This window comes from Spea bombifrons, chromosome 2 (genome assembly GCF_027358695.1).
Source record: "Spea bombifrons isolate aSpeBom1 chromosome 2, aSpeBom1.2.pri, whole genome shotgun sequence".
NCBI classification, from domain to species: Eukaryota; Metazoa; Chordata; class Amphibia; order Anura; family Pelobatidae; genus Spea; species Spea bombifrons.
Genome location: NC_071088.1, coordinates 134580026 through 134600473, shown reverse-complemented (window position 1 = coordinate 134600473; position 20448 = coordinate 134580026). Strand labels below are relative to the sequence as shown.

Genomic DNA, 20448 nt, shown 5'->3' with positions numbered 1-20448 from the left:
AAAAAATATTTTTATATATATATATATATATATATATATATATATATATATACTTTTTTTTCTTCATGTATTAATATAGACATAATCTTCAAATATACTCAAATTATACATTTCAAGGATAGCGTAGGGTTAAACAAACTACATAAAAATGGTAGTCATTAGGAAAATCGCTTACCGACGTCTGCCGGGCTGTCCTATATGCATCATATTATAATTACATTCTCTTGATTAGCTCAGATGGATGAAAATGCATCAGGACGGGAATAATGGATCTTAATGCAAATCTGTGTCCACGATGCAGAGAGCTCGTGCTTCGTAATAAAAGGTCCGTCCCTGCCTCCGGCACAAATAACGGCATCTGGCAGAGGGCAAGAAAAGGCTGGATCGCTTACCTTCTGGTTGGTATTGTGCTACCATTGTCACCGTCTGTCCTGCACCTTTAAGAGCAGCTGCCGCTTGTTCGTGCGTAGCACCGCGGAGGTCAATGCCGTTAACCTAAAGAGAAGAGTATGTTTCACTAGTGAAGCTCGATAAGTGTGAACATTTAAATTAAAAAAAAAAAAGATTTAACAAAGTAACTCGGGAGGTTCATGTCAAAGGAGGAGAAATGTTAGAACGAGAAGCCATATTCTAAACCCAAAGGGTCAAAGGCTCAGATCTAATGTAAGGAAGTTTTACTCTACCGAGAGAGTGGTATATAAGTGGAACAGCCTCCCAGCAGAAGTGGTAGAGGGTAATACAGCGAGGGTATTAAACATGCACAGGACAGGCATACGGCTCCTGAATCTAAGACGAGACCAACGACTGATTAAGGTCTGAGTCTTTACAGCAGGAGATACGGGCGACTAGACGGGGAGAACGGGTCGTATCTGCTGCCATATTATATTTTTATGCAAGCAAGCAATAAAGTTGAATAAATGTTATGTTCAAAGTAGAGTTCTACATCTTTCCGGTTCTATGTGCTCCATCAACCCACATAATGCCCTGGGGAATGGAAGGGATTAGTGCTTAAAAATAAAATTTAAGTAAATCCCTACAACCCCCCATCCTTTAAATCCCCCATGAAGGGGAGGATTTGCCGTCCACTTTTTAGCAGAATCCTCCTATGCATATTCCAAACCCCGTGGTTTGCAGGAGATGCAGTTGGCCGAGTCCATCTCCTACTCGCCACCGAACACGCGTGTTATACCGCTGCCTGTGCGAGGCTTCCAAAGAGACTGACACGACTCCAGCAGAAAGTGCTCCCCTTAATTTAAATGGCAACACTTTCCTGGCATGACTGCCTGTTTCAAGAAGCCAAAAGTGTCTCAAAAACCAGATCAGAGGGAGCGGTGAATTACTTTTTTCTACAGATAAAGAATATTACAAATTACTTTAACATGTATTCATTGTTGGTGAGGCTGCTTGGAACAATACATGTATCTCATGAGACGGTCTCATACATACATCCATGACTCAACTCAACTACCCACACGTTCATTCCAGTTTATCATATAAATGTTGGTAAGTATGAAACCCATAAAATTCTACCTACACACATCCACTGAATGTACCAAATCTACCATTTGTTTAAAATAGAAAATACAGGAAAAATGAGGAATTCACCAAATATTTTCTATCTTTGAGCTGTCATTTATTTTTAAATGGTTTTAATCCTTCTAAATGTTACAGGAATCCCTTCCAGGCATAAGTATTTGGATCTGCCAAATGTTGAGTTTGTTGTCGAGTAACATTATCTCTTTCACCAAGTTAACTTTTCTAATCAAAAAGAGAGATGCTGGTTTTCAACCTAAATTGGTAAAGGGTATCTCGTTAGGATGCCCTCTGAAGCGATTTAGCCTTTTACCGAGTGGCTTCCAGATGGATAAACCTCACCGCGTGGCGCAAAAGTGTAAGCGTGTGGTACGTAGCAGTGTGTATCCAGCGGGCCATTTAATCAGCCACTGGCTTTAAAGTGCCACGGCCAACTTTAATCCCAGGTCTGGCCCTGCTGGTAACTCACGATAACTAGCATGTGATTTGGAACAGTACAAGTTGCTTATTCAATGTAAATGGAACATTAAAGTAGCCATAATGCATTACGGGATAGGATATGGGCATACGGCTCCCGAATCTAAGACGAGACCAACGGCTGATTAAGGTCTTTAAAGGAGGACCAGACTGAGCCGAATGGGTCTGATCTTCCCTCAGTTTCTATGTTAACTGGATTTTTGTGAACAAGTCAAATCCATTCTTAAATTTTAGTAGCACCTCAAATTAATAAAATCAGTGGCACTCGGGTCTGCTTAACCCCCAGATCCAGTGATTTATCAACGCGGGCCTGAGTTTAATTGCCATAAAACCGGTCACAAAAAAACAAAATCAAACGGCCAAAGGGCGTTTAGACCAAACAGAGCCCGAGTATTTCACAAAGCGTCGGAATCTTTCCTGATTACAATGTTCTACTCCAGAATTAATCTGACAAAAGCGGATATAGACTTTGAGCATTTTGGCAGCATTGTTTTTTTTGTTTTGTTATGGGCCGATAATCACTAACCAATCTACCCAGTCAATGCCTCGCCAACTGAGCAGTCATTCCGGAGGCGTTGTACGGAGTAAAAAGACACATTAATGCTGTTACAAGAAATATGTATTGTACAATTTTTCCTCCAGGTGACCATAAGCGTTTGAGTTCTCCAGACACAATAAAAAATATCTTTACGTCTCTCCGTTCACCGCAATATGGATTTTATTTACATTTCTTGTCCTTCGGTACCAGAACCAATCAGTTTCTATTAAAGGAATGAATAACGTATTAACGGAGGGAGACCTTGGAGGGGAGACCTTGGAGGGAGACCTTGGAGCTCCACAGGGCCACCTTGCGAGGCTCTGAAAAGTTGGGAGGTTGTGCCTCACCTTCTGCCTCATTTGCCCTCAGCCCACTAATAGATTGTAAGCTCCTCTTCTCCCCTGTACGCTTATGTCACATGACCCCCCCAACTGGAAAAAAGCATTGCATTAACATTTTTATTACAATTTAGCAAATACATGTTCATAAGATTGCTTTAGTGGAAATTTATAAACTCGACTTTCGAAATGTTTCCTCTGCTATCCTTTTTTATGAAATGCTAAATGTCAAAAAAAATAATATAAAAATGTCGAAAAATTGTACGTGCTGTCTGATATCGTCTGGATTGTTCCAAACAGGATTTTTTTAACCTGCGGTGGAACTTGTTATTGAAACATATTATAGTATTATTGCATCTGCGGCAAATTTATTATAGCATCCGGTGGTCTTATCGTAGCGTTTGTCTATCATTTATGAAAAGCGTCATTGTTCGCTTCGGTTAAAGCAGAGGGTAGGCGAGAGATTTATGAGAGCGTAGAAAGAGATGATGGATAATAAACGTGAGAAATGTCTGAGGATCCGGTGAAAATAAATGTTTAATGGGTGGAGCTGTTGTGCAGATACATCTTCCATTACGGCTAGCTCGTAGCTCACAACAATCCTCAAAACTGTGCTTATTTGGTGACTGTCAACTGTTCTGGCGAATGCTCTAGGACTACCAACAGCTCACAAAGCACGTACTTTACGTGCAAACAAAAAAGGTGGTAGGTTGGCACTTGGCAGGGGCCAGATTCTTCAAAGGGGGCATATTCCGAATTGGCCCGGCCTACTTGCGGAGGTAGGGCCTTAAAGGGGTCACGTTACGTGACCCTGTGGTATTGTGTGGTAGCTCACACCATGTGCTAACTGCTTTAAAGACATGCTCTATGCAAGGTAAGCGTGTGTGTTCGAGTGTGGTGTTAGGGAGAGTGTGTGTGGTGTGTGGTGTTAGGGAGAGTGTGTGTGGTGTGTGGTGTTAGGGAGAGTGTGTGTGGTGTGTGGTGTTAGGGAGAGTGTGTGTGGTGTGTGGTGTTAGGGAGAGTGTGTGTGGTGTTAGGGAGAGTGTGTGTGGTGTGTGGTGTTAGGGAGAGTGTGTGTGGTGTGTGGTGTTAGGGAGAGTGTGTGTGGTGTGTGGTGTTAGGGAGAGTGTGTGTGGTGTTAGGGAGAGTGTGTGTGTGTGTGTGTTTGAGTGTGGTGTTAGGGAGAGTGTGTGTGTTCGAGTGTGGATTTGAATGGATTTGAGAGCCTGTGGTAGACTGTGGCATCATTATATGTGTTGGGTGCCAGCAGGGTAGGCATTTGGCTTTCGTTTGATTAACATATATGAACAATAAAAAGCGAAATATGTCTACGCGATTGCTATCTTTACTTTTTAAACTTGGTATCCCTGACGTAGGGTTTTTTTGTTCACAGGCCGCTCATTTTATGTAATGGTATTTATACAAATTTTCTGTGCTTCAGCAATTCCCAGATATACTGGCACGGTCACTGTGATGTGTCCTGAAATGACAGACTAAAAGGAAATCCAAATGTCAGGTTCAATTTTCAAGCCACTCGTCTTTCGCAAAGATTTAAAATGCCACTGGGTCAGGTGCCGCTTCGACGTGTTCCGAATAATATACAGCACATTTTTCATGGTAGTTGGTAGCTGTATAACTTGCACTGTTATCATTCTGTATCGAGGAAAAGCTGACATTTTATAGCACGCTACATCACTAAAAGAGCGGACTGGCACACCGGGCAAGGGCCCTGTGGACTACTGGCCCACATCGCCACATGGTGGAGCAGGAGGTTCAGCGGCACTGGCTGGATATGCCCAGCGGCACGATACGCGAGCATAAAAAGTAGCATTCAGCCTCCAACAGGTTCTAATAACCTTCCTCTCCGTTTCTATTATGGGGGGTGGTGAGCTACATAGCCAAAGACACAGTGAGTTCAAACCGGTGCCTCTAAGCATATGAAATAATTGGGCTTTGAGGAGCTGCCCACATGGCAAGAAGGAACATTTCCTCCTCCTTTGAAATCATCCTCTATTGATTCTGGAAGTGCTGTCACTGCTGCATAATGAATGCTCTCCAGTAACATTGATGTCATGGCTGTACCTTTTTTATGATGTCATACGGTCAAGAGAAGGTTTTCTAAAGTATATAAGACTACAGAAACCTTGGATGTGAATCAGATGCTTGGCTCTGTTTTTTGTTTCATCTGGAACATTTTCAAACAGCACCCATGGTTGTCAAAGTGTAGCCCATGTGGTACCTGGCGGTATATAAATCAATAAATAGCACTATTACCTGTTTAATCTCGGTTAAAGTCAAGGGTGTTCGGCAGGACTGTTGAGTTCTCATTGAACAATATTTGGATTAAGAAAAAATACCGTACTTCATAGTGGTAACTTGCTAGAACTGGACCGAAGTAGAACCTGGAATATATGTTAGGGGCTTACTCTTCTTTCATGTATATGTGTAAATGTGTGTGTATATAATATAATTTGTATGTATAGGAACACTGTGATACATCCTGGAAAACAGGAATATGATTGTGTGTGTATGTATATTTCAATCTGGAGTTTCAGGTCTATGTATGCTAGTGTGATTAGGCAAGAGGGATTTGCTCTCTAATGCTCAGTCTGGTCCAAATATTCCTAGCTAGAAGTGTCATTTTGTTTATAGACCAACAAATGCAGTGCGATATGTCACACTTACGGGTCTAAACTGCATATCTTGTTAACTTAGCACAATATTGTGTTCCCACTGATCCAAAACCAAATTCATTTAAAATGGTTGGAATTAATTGAAACAAAAAACCCTGGGCTTGTAGGCACCAGCATTCCTCATGGTGTACAATTACTGAGGTCTGTGGTGGACTACTTAACCCCTTAAGGACAATAGGGGTTTTTACTCGTAGTATATTGTGGGACAATGGCTCTTTTAACGTTTTTCAGTGTTATTGTTTAGCTGTGATTTTCTTCTTTCTCATTTCATGCTCCCACACATATTATATATTGTTTTTTTCAGGACAAACAGGGCTTTCTTTAGATACCATTATTTTTATCATACCATCTAATTTACTATACAAAAAATGATAAAATATGGTGATTTTTTGTTAAAAAATTACTTTCTCTCACTTTTTAAACCAAAAAACTTTTACTCATCTGCAAAAACTAATGATAAAACCTGCTAAATAGATTCGACTATTTGTCCTGAGTTTAGAAATACCCAATGTTTTTATGTTTTTTTGCTTTTTTCTGCACGTTTTGGGGCAATAAGTACAGGTAGAGTTTTGCTATTTCAAAACAATTTTTTCCCCAAAGTTAGTCATTCTGCCCCATGTGCCATTTCGGGTATCTTTGAAGCCGGCCAATGCAATTGACCCCATCAAACCATATATATTTAAAAACTAGACACCCCAAGGTATTTGAAATGCTGGTATTTTAACCCTTTCCATGAACTAATTCTACCACTAGCCTTTGTCAAACTTTACGGTAGTAATTTTTTTTTGTATTTTTTTCACACACGTTGTACTTCAGGTATAAATGTACCGCTCCTGGTATATGTCAGTGTCAAACACCCCCCCAATATGTGTTCAGTAACATCTCCTGAGCGCAGTGATACCCCACATGCAGGGGTTTGTTGGGTTATTTGGGAGGTAAAAGGCCACCTTTGTGAGGTGTGTATATTTTTGCCATTTATACATCTGGTCACTCTGTGCCCACGTCCCATACTGGGGACATCTTTGAAGCCGGCCAATTCAATTTACCCCATCAAATCATAATTTTTTAAAACTAGGCACACTATGGGCATTTATAATGCCAATATTTTAACTCTTTGCGTGTGGGATTTTTTTGGGAAGATACAGCGCTAATTGTATGTAGCGCTAATTGTGTATAAAAAAAACATACATATATACCTATTTGCACTTTTTTCGTGACTTTTTTTACATGTAACTATATATATATATATATATATATATTTTTTTTTTTTTTTTTTTGAAATTTTTTTTTTTTTTTAAATTTTTTTTTTTAATTTTTTTTTTACAATACACTGAGGCTGTGTAGCCCCCTCTGAGGCTACACAACCTCAGTGTATAGTTAAAAAACGTCATTGCCTCAATGAAGAGGCAGGCTGGAATGGGGGGTGAGTGATTGACAGACCAGGTCACTGGTCTGTGGTTTAACCCACCGATCGCCGTGATTCACTGTGAATCACGGGGATCGGGAAGTTGTGAATCCCCCCCCCCCCCCGGAGCATTGCAGGCTTGCCTCAATGAAGAGGCAGCCTGGAATGCCCCTCACCCGATTTGCATCGGGTTCGGGGGGGGGGGTTGACAGACCAGTGATTTCAGTCACTGGTCTGTCGTTTAACCCACCGATCGCCGTGATTCACTGTGAATCACGGCGATCGGGAGGTTGTGAAGCCCCCCCCTGAGCATTGCAGGCTTGCCTCAATGAAGAGGCAGCCTGGAATGCCCCTCACCCGATTTGCATCGGGTTCGGGGGGGGGGGGGGGGTTGACAGACCAGTGATTTCAGTCACTGGTCTGTCGTTTAACCCACCGATCGCCGTGATTCACGGTGAATCACAGCGATCGGGAGGTTGTGAAGCCCCCTCTGGGGCATTGCAGGCATGCCTCAATGTAGAAGCAGCCTGGAATGCCCCTTACCCGATTTGAATCGGGCTCGAGGGGCGTGTTTAACAGACCGGTGATTTGCATCGCCGGTCTGTTGTTTCAACCGCCGATCTCCGTGAATTGCGGAGATCGGAAGGTTGCAAAACCTTTTTTTTTTGTTTGCCTGGATAGCCTCACTTGTGAGGCTTCCAGGAAAACCGCGATGCCGCCGATCGCGGCGAAAACGCCGCGGTAAACGGCAAATAACGTTACCACGTACATGTACGGGCATTGTCGTTATCGCGTTGCACGGCAACCCCGTACATGTACGTGGATTGTCGTTAAGGGGTTAATGATCTATGGATCTTCTCAAGTCTTGCCGTGGACACTGGTGTCCTTGTAGGGACACTTTGGCTATCCTTGGCTTTAAAATTACCTCCTGTCTTAGTGTTTCCTAATGTATCTGTCTTAGTCAGTTCTAGTTTTGTCAGACCCCTTGAATATATGTATTGTAAGAACACTGCTTAAATTGTTGGCGCTATATAAATAAAATGATAATAGCGTCTATATTGTTGTCTGGTTGACTGGAGACGATGTACGATCCTTTACTGCCATCTAGTGGAACTGAATGGTAAAGTAGGATTTATTTGGATTTAAAAACATTTTTGGCCATTACCATATTTGTTTGGGGTGCATTTATATAACAGGCTGGATGTTTATGTGAGAAATATATATTATCTTTATGAATTGTAAAGACTATAAATGTTATTACCAGTAACACAGACAGTCACCCCTCAGGGTCACTGGGTGTCTTGGCTGGTCTGTGCAAGGTATTGAAACTTTGTTTCTCCAGTAAGTAATTTGCGTTTGTTTTTATAAATGGTCAATAATTGGTCATGAAATCGGCGCACCCTGGAAGAAGTGTACAAATATATACATCATATATATATATATATATATATATATATATATATATATATATATTTGGCCATTTATCTAGATCCAATTTTTAAATAGTTAAATCCCCTCCTGTCACGGGCCCGGCATATCTGATAAGAATTAATGACAACTCTCTCCTCTCCATAATGATGCTATTTTATCATTTTCTGCCCAAGTTACAAGGAATATGTAATATAAAATACAGTATATTATATTAAATACAGTATATTATATTATAATATACTGTATGGGTCTCGTAGTTTACTAATATATTATCCTATCTGCAACATGGCAGGGTAGATAGGCTACCTGGACCGCTCCGTCTTCTGGGGGAGTGGCTTCATGGAGGTGTAGGGGTGGGGCTAGCCTCAGCCACCCTTTTGTAGGTGGAGCCAAATTTATATTTTACATTAAGACTTAAGAGGGGATCAGAGGACATTTCCTGGGACAGAAGTCTCGATTAGGGACTGTCCCCTGAAAACAAGAATGTATGGCTGCTCCAACGTAAAGACTATATGTTCCAAATTGCTTTTCAATCAGGGACACAAGTTTGTTTTATATAGCGCCATCATATTCTGCAGCGCCGTACAATGGGTAGTTCTTTTCCTTATACCAGTGTGCTAGAAACATGAACCCCGAGAGCTGAGGGTCTGAACACTTTGGGCTTTTGGGCGTTTGGGCTTTTTTTCTTTGAGTGTAAAAAAAAAAAATAAGAAAAAAATAAAATAATTTATGGTCTATAAATTACAAAACTTGAAGAAGACCTCATTGTGAGGTCAAAATGTTGTTTGTTTTGTCTCAATAAATCCGCCTGACGCTGGAACTCTTGAGTGCCTGGAGCCTTTATTTACCTTTTAAAGGACAAAGGACAGGGGAGGTTGTAGGCTTTCGAGCACCCTGAGCAAAACCCACACTTCGCGCATGGTCTGTGGCCATCCCTGGGCCTAGTCGGCATAGGCCGGGATATGTCCGTCTAGCTCAAGCAGTGCTTCTGGGGACAGACATCTGCTACCACACACACACATGCCCCTGTGAGTACGATGACATAATTCAATACTACAGCCGTCTGTTATCCATATGTGTGTGTGTGTGTGTGTGTGTGTGTGTGTGTGTGTGTATATATATACCGTATTTGCTCGATTATAAGACGAGGTTTTTTCCAGAGCAAATGCTCTGAAAAATACCCCTCGTCTTATAATCGGGGTCGTCTTCTAATCAGACCCCAAAAAAATGGCTGGGGCCATGCTGCTTACCGGTCGCGAGCAGCGTCTCTTCCGTTAGAAGCAGGAGGACAGGAAGCTTGTAGCTTCCTCACAGAACTCTATCTCCCCCTCCCTCCTCTGGGGGCGGGGCCAGAGAAGTTGCTGGTGCAGCCGGTCCCCTGCAGAAGTCTTCGAGTGAGAGATCTGCAGTTCAGGTAAGGGGGTGGGGGAGGGTTTTTGGGTAAGTATGTGTGATTAATGTGTGAAGTATGTGTGATTAATGGAATGAATGAGTATTTAAATGTTTGTGAATGTGTGTTTGTGTGTGATAGCATGGATGTGTAAGGGGGGTGGGGGTTGTAGCATGGCATAGGGAGGCTGTAATCCCACTACTATCATCCCCAGGTTCCAGCATGTACTGGCTGCCTTGGCTTGATAGGAGTGTGATTGCTGTTAGCAGCAATCACACTCCTATCAAGCCAAGGCAGCCAGTACATGCTGGGTTAAAAGGCATATCATGGGGCTGAGTGGCATATAGGGGGTTAAAATGCATTTCTGGACCTCCAGAAATGCATTTTAACCCCCTATATGCCACTCAGCCCCATGATATGCATATATACCTCCAGAAATGCATTTTAACCCCCTATATGCCACTCAGCCCCATGATATGCCTTTTAACCCCCTATATGCCAGAGTGGCATATAGGGGTATAAGGCATATCATGGGGCAGAGTGGCAAATAGGGGGGGTATAAAGCATTTCTGGGGGCAGAGTGGCATAACTGGGGGGGGCAGGTTGGCAAATAAAAGGAAATTTAAAAAATATATTTACATGAATTAATATTTACTGGTAAAACTTTTTTTCCTATAGGGTCGTCTTATATTCAGGCTTTTTGTTTTTTTCCTAAATTAATATTTTGATTTTGGGGGGTCGTCTTATAATCGGGGTCGTCTTATAATCGAGCAAATACGGTATATATGTATATGTGTATATATGTATATGTGTGTGTGTGTGTGTGTGTGTGTGTGTGTATATATATATATGTATATATATATATATATATATATATATATATATATATAAATATTTGTACCATTATGTAACGGTCTGCAGACGGAGATGCAGGTGGGACCCTGCCAATCAAAGGGAAACTATCACCATTTTTTATTACTAGTATCAGATTCCAAAATAAGATTTTTTTTTATAAACTTCTATTTTTTTTTAAAAAAAATATATATATCTTCAAGCAGCTGCATACCAGCCATTTGTATGAGTTCTCGCTCTGTTATCTGACCCCCAAACTACTAGACAAAGCCCCGACCCCATGGAAGAATGGACTTTATTAGCATTGCCATAAAGCATCAGCTCAGTGCGGTGTTTGAGCCGGGAAAGTCACCCAAAATATCACATGACTGACAACAATGGCGGCTCCAGGTCTGCAGATAAAGGGAGTTAATTGGGGCAAAATGAGATCAAACCAGGTTTTTGTGAGTGTTACTCTAGATTACTCAACATAAAACTCAATATAGATATTAGACTTGTGCACTTGTTTCCGAAACTTTTTTTTTTTACTGAAAATTGCCTGTGTCGTGTGTTTGTACGAATCAACGAAAACAAGGGCGGTCTCCAACGAAACGAACCAAAACGAATTGCAAGTGCCAAAAATTTGTATTCCTTAGTTCCGTTGCCATGCGTAGCCGCCATTACAAGGGGCGGGGACAAGCATTAGCTATATGTGCGCTGACGCCATCTTAACGTGTCAGTAGCAGCAGTTAGACTGAGTTGGAGTGTGAGACAGCTTAGCAGAGGCTGAGAGTCCAGAAGGTGTCTGGGAGCTCCCCCCAAATTTTTTCCAAAATTAACGTCTGGGAAACAAAATTTGTTGCCCAAAAATGAAGCGAAAATGTTGTCCAATGGGCTTTTGCTGGTCTAATAAATATCATTGTAACTATTTTCAAAACTATTGTAATCTTTCAGTTTGTGTTTACATTTATACTAGTAGTTAACGCAAAAAAGTCTCAAGCCCCCTGGCAGCACAAAAGCATTTGTACTGTTTAGCACTTTTTTTGCCCGTTGAATGCACAAGAGGTCTGTCTCTACTGTTTAACACATTGACAGCACGAAAGGTAAGTCTTTATTTTTTAGCCCAAAAGGCCTGACTCTCTCGGCACAGCGACGGCACAAGCTGTCGATACCGTTTACTATTCTGGCGTGATCTGAATGAAATGCTGAAATATTGGGACTTACAATCCCTTTAATACTCTAAAAGTCTAGATACTCACTGATAGGATCTGATCCCCTCGCTGCAGCTCCCCGCTCAGATCTGCCGGCCCGCCAGCTAGGATAAAGGATATGAAAATTCCTTCTCCATCTTCTCCCCCGACAATGTTGAACCCCAGTCCTGTTGACCCTTTGTGCAGTATCACTTTCCGGGGTTCCCTGTGGAAACAAGTGACATTAACACAGTAAGTAATCATAACTAAATGTTTATTCACTGAACATTGCGTAAAAGCTGCTTGGGTCACCGTGATCCACTGGATCCCAATCTATAGATGGAGGATAAACAAACATAAACATTGTATATACATCTCTCATATGGTTACACTGATGCTGCATATCCAAAGAGTGAACATATCTATTTTATTTAATTTCCACATATTGAAACGTGTGTGTGTGTGTATAATATATATATATATATATATATATATATATATATATATAATATTACACACCTATATATGTGTATCTATCCTTTTAATGACTTGTCTTAGGGACCCCCTAGTGTCATACATAGGCAAACCTGGGACTTTCTAGCTCAGCTAGCTATGTAGACTTACACGGTAACAAGTTCTTGCAACTGTATTCTCTGACTAATGAGAAAGAGAAACTGCCATATTGCTCTGAGAAAATTGAGTCTTTAGTCGAATGCAATTGTTTTTTTTATGGGCATTTTATGAGATTCCATCTCACGAAGAGACCTCCGAGGTCCCAAAAGCGGATCCGGCTCTGCACCTTTTTCTGTTGGCCCAATAACAAACACTTCGCATTCCCTCACTAAGACACTAGGTGGCACCAGTGTGCTGCAGTAGCATTCCTCCTTCTATATACTTTAACAGACATGGTAGTACAAGCTCGATGTGGCGGTTCTAAATGCTACGTTATTTTATTTAATACAGCAAAAAAGAAAAAAAAAAAAGGGAATCGATATTTATTTAATAAGACTGGTAAGTGTACAGCCCACGCTATGTGAAGATAATGGGCTACGATAATGTTTCTTGGCAGGCATTGTTGGAAAGAAAAACATTATTGTAAAGAATTGTGGACGGCTTTGAGATCATGACTCATACAACGTCATTGTCGATTGGGGTTCCAGACTGATCTCAAGCGGAGAAACAGGTGCTTATTTGTAGAAGCTGCTTTTATTTAACTCCTTGCGTTAAGCCCTTCCAAAGGTTTATATGATTAGGATGTTCCTGCGGCTTGCTGAAAAATATCTGGATTTGCAGCAGAAGTACTGCTAATAACATCAGGCAATATCTGATCTTAAACACATGGACTATCCACAACAGAAATTCTATTTTAATTTAATTCCGTGGCAATCATGACTCTGCGCGCCGTTACATTCACGTAACTAAATTTACATATTAATCCCACCTATGGGCTCTGCGGATTGTTTTTTATTTATTATCTAGATAAATGATACATCTAAATAGAAGAATACCTAGACATCTCTGAGTCGATGAGGAGGCTTCCATGGAAATTGGGATAGGCAGATGGCAGGTGGAAGCTTTTGTCGCATTCTATAGGAGAATATTCTCGTGGAGAAGAAGGTTTTTCGCCGAGTTTATTAACAGTGCTGTAAACGGGTTCCAAGGACCTAAAAAAAAAAAAAAGACAAAAAGAAAGGTTAAATTTAAATTCCTGCTTTGTGGATTCAATCTGTGGATCTAGAAACTTTGGAATCCGGTAACTACTCATTCAGCTGACTATTTTAACGTTAATGAATAGGTTAAGCTATTTCGTATAGTGCCCTGTTACAACCCTTCAAGGTCAAGTCATTTAATCTGCATTATGAAAGGCCAACCCCGCTTCTGTTGCACCAAAGGCTGAAATCTCATTGTACGGCGCTATGGAATATGATGGCGCTATATAAAACAATAAATAGTAATAATAAATTGATAAAAAAAAAGATTAAAATTCTACATATTACAATGTTCATGTAGTTCACAGTTCCAAAGTGGACTCTTCTCAAGCGAACAATAGAATGAAACTCCCACCCTTTGGCATCACAATTTCCTTTTTATTAAGTCACATCTTCCAACTTTTATCATGGTTTTCTACTTGTTATGCCCCCCCCTCCTTAAATGTACTGTTTCCCCATCTTCTCATAGCACCCCCATTGCAATCCACATTTTACCAGGTCTCTGACCAGTCCAGCTTTTTCTCTCCTCTCTCTTCTTAAAACCATCCTTACTACTAACCAAACTCAGATGAAGGCATCACCTCCCTACAAATCCAAAGTGTTCCTCTTCTGTGTCTTTCTCCACCTTCTATGTTCAGGTGACATTGAATCCAACCCTAGGCGTTCTCTTCCTATCTCATTCTGCACCTTGGACTTTTAATAAGAAACCAAACAGAAAACCCCCAACCTCACATTAGGTCATGGTCGGGTCTCTTGTGCCCCGTGGAATGCACACCCTATCTGAGCTCTTTAACCTCCTCGACCTCCCTGCTATAACTGAAGCCCGGCTGTTCTTTCTTATGGATGCCTGCATTTCAGTCAAATTCTTAGACTTGGAGACAGACAAGGGGTATTTGTAACATTCTTTCTCTTTGCTGGACCTTTAAGAGTTTGCCATGAATTCCCTCTTCCTTCCTCTTCTTTTAAAGTTCACTCAATTGGTTTCTTCTATCTACTTGCCATCCACGTGGCAGTGTTTTTCCATCCACCTGGTCATACATTTAGCAGTCACTTTGCTGCATGTTATTTTTCTCTAATGTAACGCCTTCACACTAATCATGAGGGATTTCAACATGCTTCCTGACAATGCCTCTTCCCGTGTTGCCTCTACACTGTTATCCCTTGTGTCCTCCTTTAGTCTCTCACACAGAACCCCTGTGCACCATTATGGCCACCCCATCCGCTGGGTTATCAAGGCCTCCCGGAGCTCTTCCACAAAAGGGAGCAACCTCTGTGCACTCTCTCCCCTGATTGGAGGAATGGGGAAGAGGCTAGGCACTGTTGTGGAAGCACTACACCTGGCCAGAATAATGCAGACAGATCCGCAGAGACGGATTTCTGTACCTCTCTACGTGAATCAGTCTGCTACATTATGGCCTCCTTTATCTTGGCAGAGAAGATAAAGGGATAGAGAAAGGTGTGAATGAGTTTAAGCGACAACAGATTTTAAATTTAGAAATAGAATAGAAAAAAAACCCTCCAAATTTAATCCAGACTCAAAGCGCAGGAAACAAAATTAGTTGACCAAAAACAAATGGAACAAAAACAAAGTTAAACATTTGTCCATATTGTTTGGTCTATACGCAAATGTCTAGTACAGCCATATGTTAACATCAGTCCTAGATAAGATTGCTCCTGCGCCATCCACCACACCTTGCACCTCAGTCATGGTTTTCCCAAAGGTGCTTTTGTATGAGTGTCTGTGAAGGAAATCACTTCTAGGCAAGGTCCCGGCACATTACAGATGCATCCTCCATCCCTATACTTATGCTCTCCACCTCACCGAACCTGCTTCCATCACTCAGAACCATAAATGTCTGTTTCCCGCTTTTATCATCCTCCATACCCCTCTTTCTCCTTGCAACACTCTACTTGAGAGCACACTCAGCAAAATTCTGAATTTCCTCGTTTCCGTGAACCTGGCTGTGGCCTTTGACACATTGGTCAGCCCTTTCTCCTGTAAACCTTTAATCCTTATGGGATCCATGACATCTCTCCTGCCTCCTACCTCTCTGACCGTGTCGTGAGCATAGCCTTCTCTGACATTCATCTCCTCCATCTCTGTCTGCTGGTGTCTCCGTTCCCAGTTCAGTGGTCTTTACTCTTTTCTATCTGCACTTCCTCTCTAGGAAAACGACTTTTCTTTTGCATTCCGGTAACATTGTTACGCAGATGGAATGCTAATTTACCTTTCGTCTCTGGACCTCTCACCTTTTTTTCTAATTCATCTTGGACTGCATCTTTAAAATTGCATCCTGGATGATATCTCACTACCCCAAGCCCAACCACAAAGATTGAGCTTCTGGTTCTTCCCCAATCTCTTAAATCCCCAATTTCTAATATGTCTTTAACTATCGAATTCTACTGCTCAGTATCTCATGTTCGCTGCCTTGGTGTTGGTCCCATACTCTCCGCAACTTACACTAACTTTAAATGCTTACTAAAAACTCCCCCTTTCCAAGAAGCATGCAATCTATCCTCCTTATACCAACCACCTCAATTCTGAAAATAAACTATATGTTCTGTATACCTTTAAGGCTGCATGTGTATACAACCGTATGCGCTCCATCATACACACTGGATAAGAAAATTTTTTTTTTTTTTTTTTTTTTTTTTTAGCCTCCAATAACTTAATCACATATATCTTGGTTATATTGTTTCTTATCGGTGCAACCTTTGGAGCTATTTAGTTTAAATGTTTGGTAGCGTGTGGCAGAGTCAGCATTACTCAATTAACCCCATTTGCCCCACAATACGATTTGCAAAATTCAACCAGGTAAGAAATGCCTGAAGCCTCGGCAGCAAATTTATCATTGTTGGGGGGGGGGGGATTTGAGAGTATCACGGTATAATACAGCCCTAAAAAATCATATAGAAACAGCAGATTTTGCTTTTGTTAGATTTTTTATCATTAAGTACACAAAACAGAAATATCATTCACAAAACACCAGTCTAAGGCATAAATATTGGGGATTCCGTCACACCCTACAGCCACATATTGCTTAGCCCTCAATTATGTACTAATTGGTTATTATTTTAGCTGCAACCTGGGAATCTGAATGTGTATGCTCCCCTTACTGTATATTTTTGAGGTTGGTCAGTAAGCTGGTTGGCTCGGTCAGTTAAGCACCTAAAAGGGATGGACTCGTTCCTATTGAGTTTTGGGAGAAGTCACATTGGTTTTGTCGAATGGTTCCCTGTAAATAGACAAATTTCTATGCCTTTCGTTATAGCTTTTTGCAATTTGGCTTGAGTCCACCCGAAATGTAGTTGAATTGTCAATAAAGAGCAGGGTATGTACTACTTGTTTCATTTGGGTCCATTGTCTTGGCCTGAGCACCTTGATCCTAATCAAAACTAATAATAATAATAATTGAAATAATTGAACCTTTTTATAGTTTGATGTTCTTTTCTGGGTAGATAAGGCTGATGGTAGCTATAGTAAAAAAAACAAACAAAAAAAAACAGCTGGAGACTCTCAAAGTAATGAACCCCATGAAATTTTGTTCTACTGCATCATGGCTTCTAAAGACACTACAGGCCATGGTCTAAAGACACTGCATTTAAACCTTTTTACTGTAAAAAAATCAATGAAGTGCACTTTTCATGTAGCGCTTACTACAGCTCGGGATGATGCCACGTGAAGGAAATAGTTGAAAGTGTTTTAAAGTCTGGTATTGATCTACGATTTCATGTTCTCTAAATCAAGAAAGTGCATAAATCAACCTCTAACAGAGAGCATCGATTGGGATGACATTTTGTATCAGCAGAGGAGAAGCACAAGACTGGATAGTACATTTCTTCTAAAAGTTATTTTCTGTGTCTGTGGATCGAGGCGCTCAAAAAATTTCCTCTTTGTTGTTCTTTATGGAAGACCATGATATATAAATATAAAAAATATATAAAAAATATGAATTATGCAAACATATACACCATGTACTAAATTTTTATATATATATATATATATATATATATATATATATATATATATATATATACTTGCATATATACGTGGTGAGTCTGTTTACTTATGTTTCTCATGTAGGATTAAATATTAGGTAGCATTAATCTAAAAGAACAGCATATAAAGTGCCGTGAGTGCAAAATGGTCAAGGCATTTCTCTCCCTTGTAAACTTCCCTTATCTCAACATCAGTGCTCAAGTAGAATTGTCTTTTTTATTTTTTTATTATTTTTTTTTTTTTACAACCTATTATAGCGTAATTATATGAAATTTAAGGTCTACAGAATCGGTTCCTTACGAGTGGAACTCTTTAAGTGCACGTTTGTTGGATACAGAAGAGGGAGGTCCATTAGCCAACAAACCAACACGAAACCCATATCGAGTAATATAGTGTTGGAAGTAGGAACATGGTTTTGGTCTAATTTCTACTTGAAGAAAACCCCCAACGTAATTAGTGGACACTATGTGACAGAGATGGTTAGAAAATGAAATCTAACTTAATATAAAACAAAATACCCATGCGTTATACTACCTGAGAATATTTGGGGCACAATAACATTAAGTATCTACTTGCAACTCCTTGTATTAGAACGAGCCCAAAATATATTGATTAGTAAAGTAATAGAACAGTTCTTTCCTTATACTCATAAAGAGCGAAATGGTAAATTTAATGGAAAAAAAAAAACAGCTGAAAAAACTAAAAACGATCGATAAGTCATCCTCCGGATCTTGAACGTTCGGGATCTCTCTTGCAGCTCCTCGGTTCCCTTCGCCATGATTTTTGTCGTCTTGGCCAAAAAGGACAGCCCGATGTCTTCTGGCTTTCTGACACATGATGATCTTGTCAACGCGTTACATATTTGAATGTCCCAACATGAGATGGTCTGTTTTTTTTTTTTTGTTTTTTTTTTTAGTAGTTCCTGGTGTTTTTACGAAGATAGTTTTCATTCCATGTTTACCTAATCATTCCAACCATAACTGAAAGGAAAATGGGGCGTTCCGATCGAGGAGTTTGGAAACACATTTGTTAGAATACAAGACTGACCCACAATTTCACAAAAAATAGCTTAACATGACCAAAAATGTTTAAATCGAATGCAGAAAGTTATATTAGGTTATTTAACTGTATAAATAGTTACTTTATGGCGTCTCATTGTGTTAACCATTAACCATTCAATGAAGCCATGGCATTAAAGAGCACCCAACATTACTTGTTAATGTGGGTACCATAGGCAGCACATTTAAAGCCCTGGGACAGCCTAGAAGATGGCTCTGTAAACAGTCTTGTATTTGTCAGGAAAATTATAAGAATTCAGCGTATAATTTACATACACGGCACGTAAATTGGGCACTATGCATGCAGGACCATCAGGGCTTATAGCATTCACGAATCCGGAATGTCTTTTCAAGTTACAAAAGACGAGCTGTAAGATTTGTGTTTGGTCATAAAACAGGCTCAGGACCAGCCCGACAATGGAGCCGAGTGGGGCAACTGCTTTTTTTTTTTTTATAAAGCGGAAGAGAGAGAGAGAGGGGCGCCGAGCGGTTTTCGCTTACCAAGCTGTCAGTACCCGCTCGGCGCCCCTCTCTCTCTCCTCTGCGGCGAGTCTCCCTGTTCGGTCTCGGTGCCGGCTTGTAATGCTGAGTGCCGGAAGATTACCTCATTTCCGGCGCTCAGCATTACAAGCCGGCACCGAGACCGAACAGGGAGACTCGCCGCAGGACTGCTGAAAGGTAAGTACAAGGGGGGGGGGTAGTCAGAGTAAGGGTAGATAATAGGTAGGTAGGGAGGGAGAGGAAGGGTAGATAATGGGGGGGGGCATTTTAAATTTTGCCCCAGGTGGCATTTTGTCTTGGGCCGGCCCTGAACAGGCTAGTAGATGATACGCATCCAAAATACCCTCCCAGGTTACCAAATGTACCGTGACATTGCTGTTAACGATAAACAAAAGAAGCAAAGTGACACGAAAAACCGAGTTTTGATAGAGTTCGTCTTGAATATCAATATGCGGGCTATCGTATGACAAAAGAAGCCTAAAATAAAAACCCTTACACTGTATTATGTCATTGAATGTGGAGTTACATAGACTTATTAATAATAAATCATGGCATCTATTATGGTACAAGTGACTTAAATTCTAATCATATAACCAGATCCTCTAAGGTAATTACAGGTCATATTCAGTAAATAGCACATCGATATACATTTGTGTTCAAACAACTGATTAAACACCTAATATAACAATAAATATATTTGTTTTTGCAGTAATCTACCAATGCAATTGAAATTTGTTTTATAATTATGATGTAAGTAATTTATTTCTGGAATCAAACACGCGCACACACACAGATCATCTCAATGTGGGGTAAGCTACCCTTTCTTTTTATATATTATACCCTTTATATGTATAATGTTATATGTTGTGTGTAATATATAATCTTTTATTTACTAAAATGGTCTAATTTCAGATTTTATATGTAAACTATAGCTTTTTGTTCTGATGACCTATTTAAAATACATTTTCCCATCAAACTGTTGGAAGGTGTATATTTTGTATTATCTCATAGCATATCTCGTTATCCTACCAGGAAGGGGATATCACTACCTTTTCTAATTAAAAATATCAAGATCATTCATGGATAAGGATGCTATTTTATATATATCTATATATATAGATATATATATATATATATATATATAGATATATATATATATATAGATATATATATATATATCTATATATATAGATATATTCTTGAACGGTACACTATTAACACTTTAGCAAAAGCATTGTAGCAGAGAAGCTTGAAAGAAAATATTCTTCTAATATTTCTTTAAAATGAACTTCCTATCCCCTCATAGCCTCTATCCTCAGTTAATAATTAAAATTTTAAAATCGTAATTAAAATG

At 40.2% G+C, this 20448-nt stretch overlaps 1 protein-coding gene across 1 annotated transcript in view; it reads right to left on the bottom strand.

Annotated features, from left to right (window-relative positions):
* DLG2 (discs large MAGUK scaffold protein 2) overlaps window positions 1-20448 on the bottom strand; it is a 320377-nt gene that overhangs the window by 137499 nt on the left and 162430 nt on the right. Inside the window, exons 10-12 of the mRNA XM_053456582.1 lie at window positions 13335-13490; window positions 11896-12052; window positions 393-495 (exon numbers count right to left, since the gene is read on the bottom strand). Coding sequence (XP_053312557.1) covers window positions 393-495; window positions 11896-12052; window positions 13335-13490 — 416 coding nt within the window. The remainder of the gene's footprint in view (window positions 1-392; window positions 496-11895; window positions 12053-13334; window positions 13491-20448) is intronic.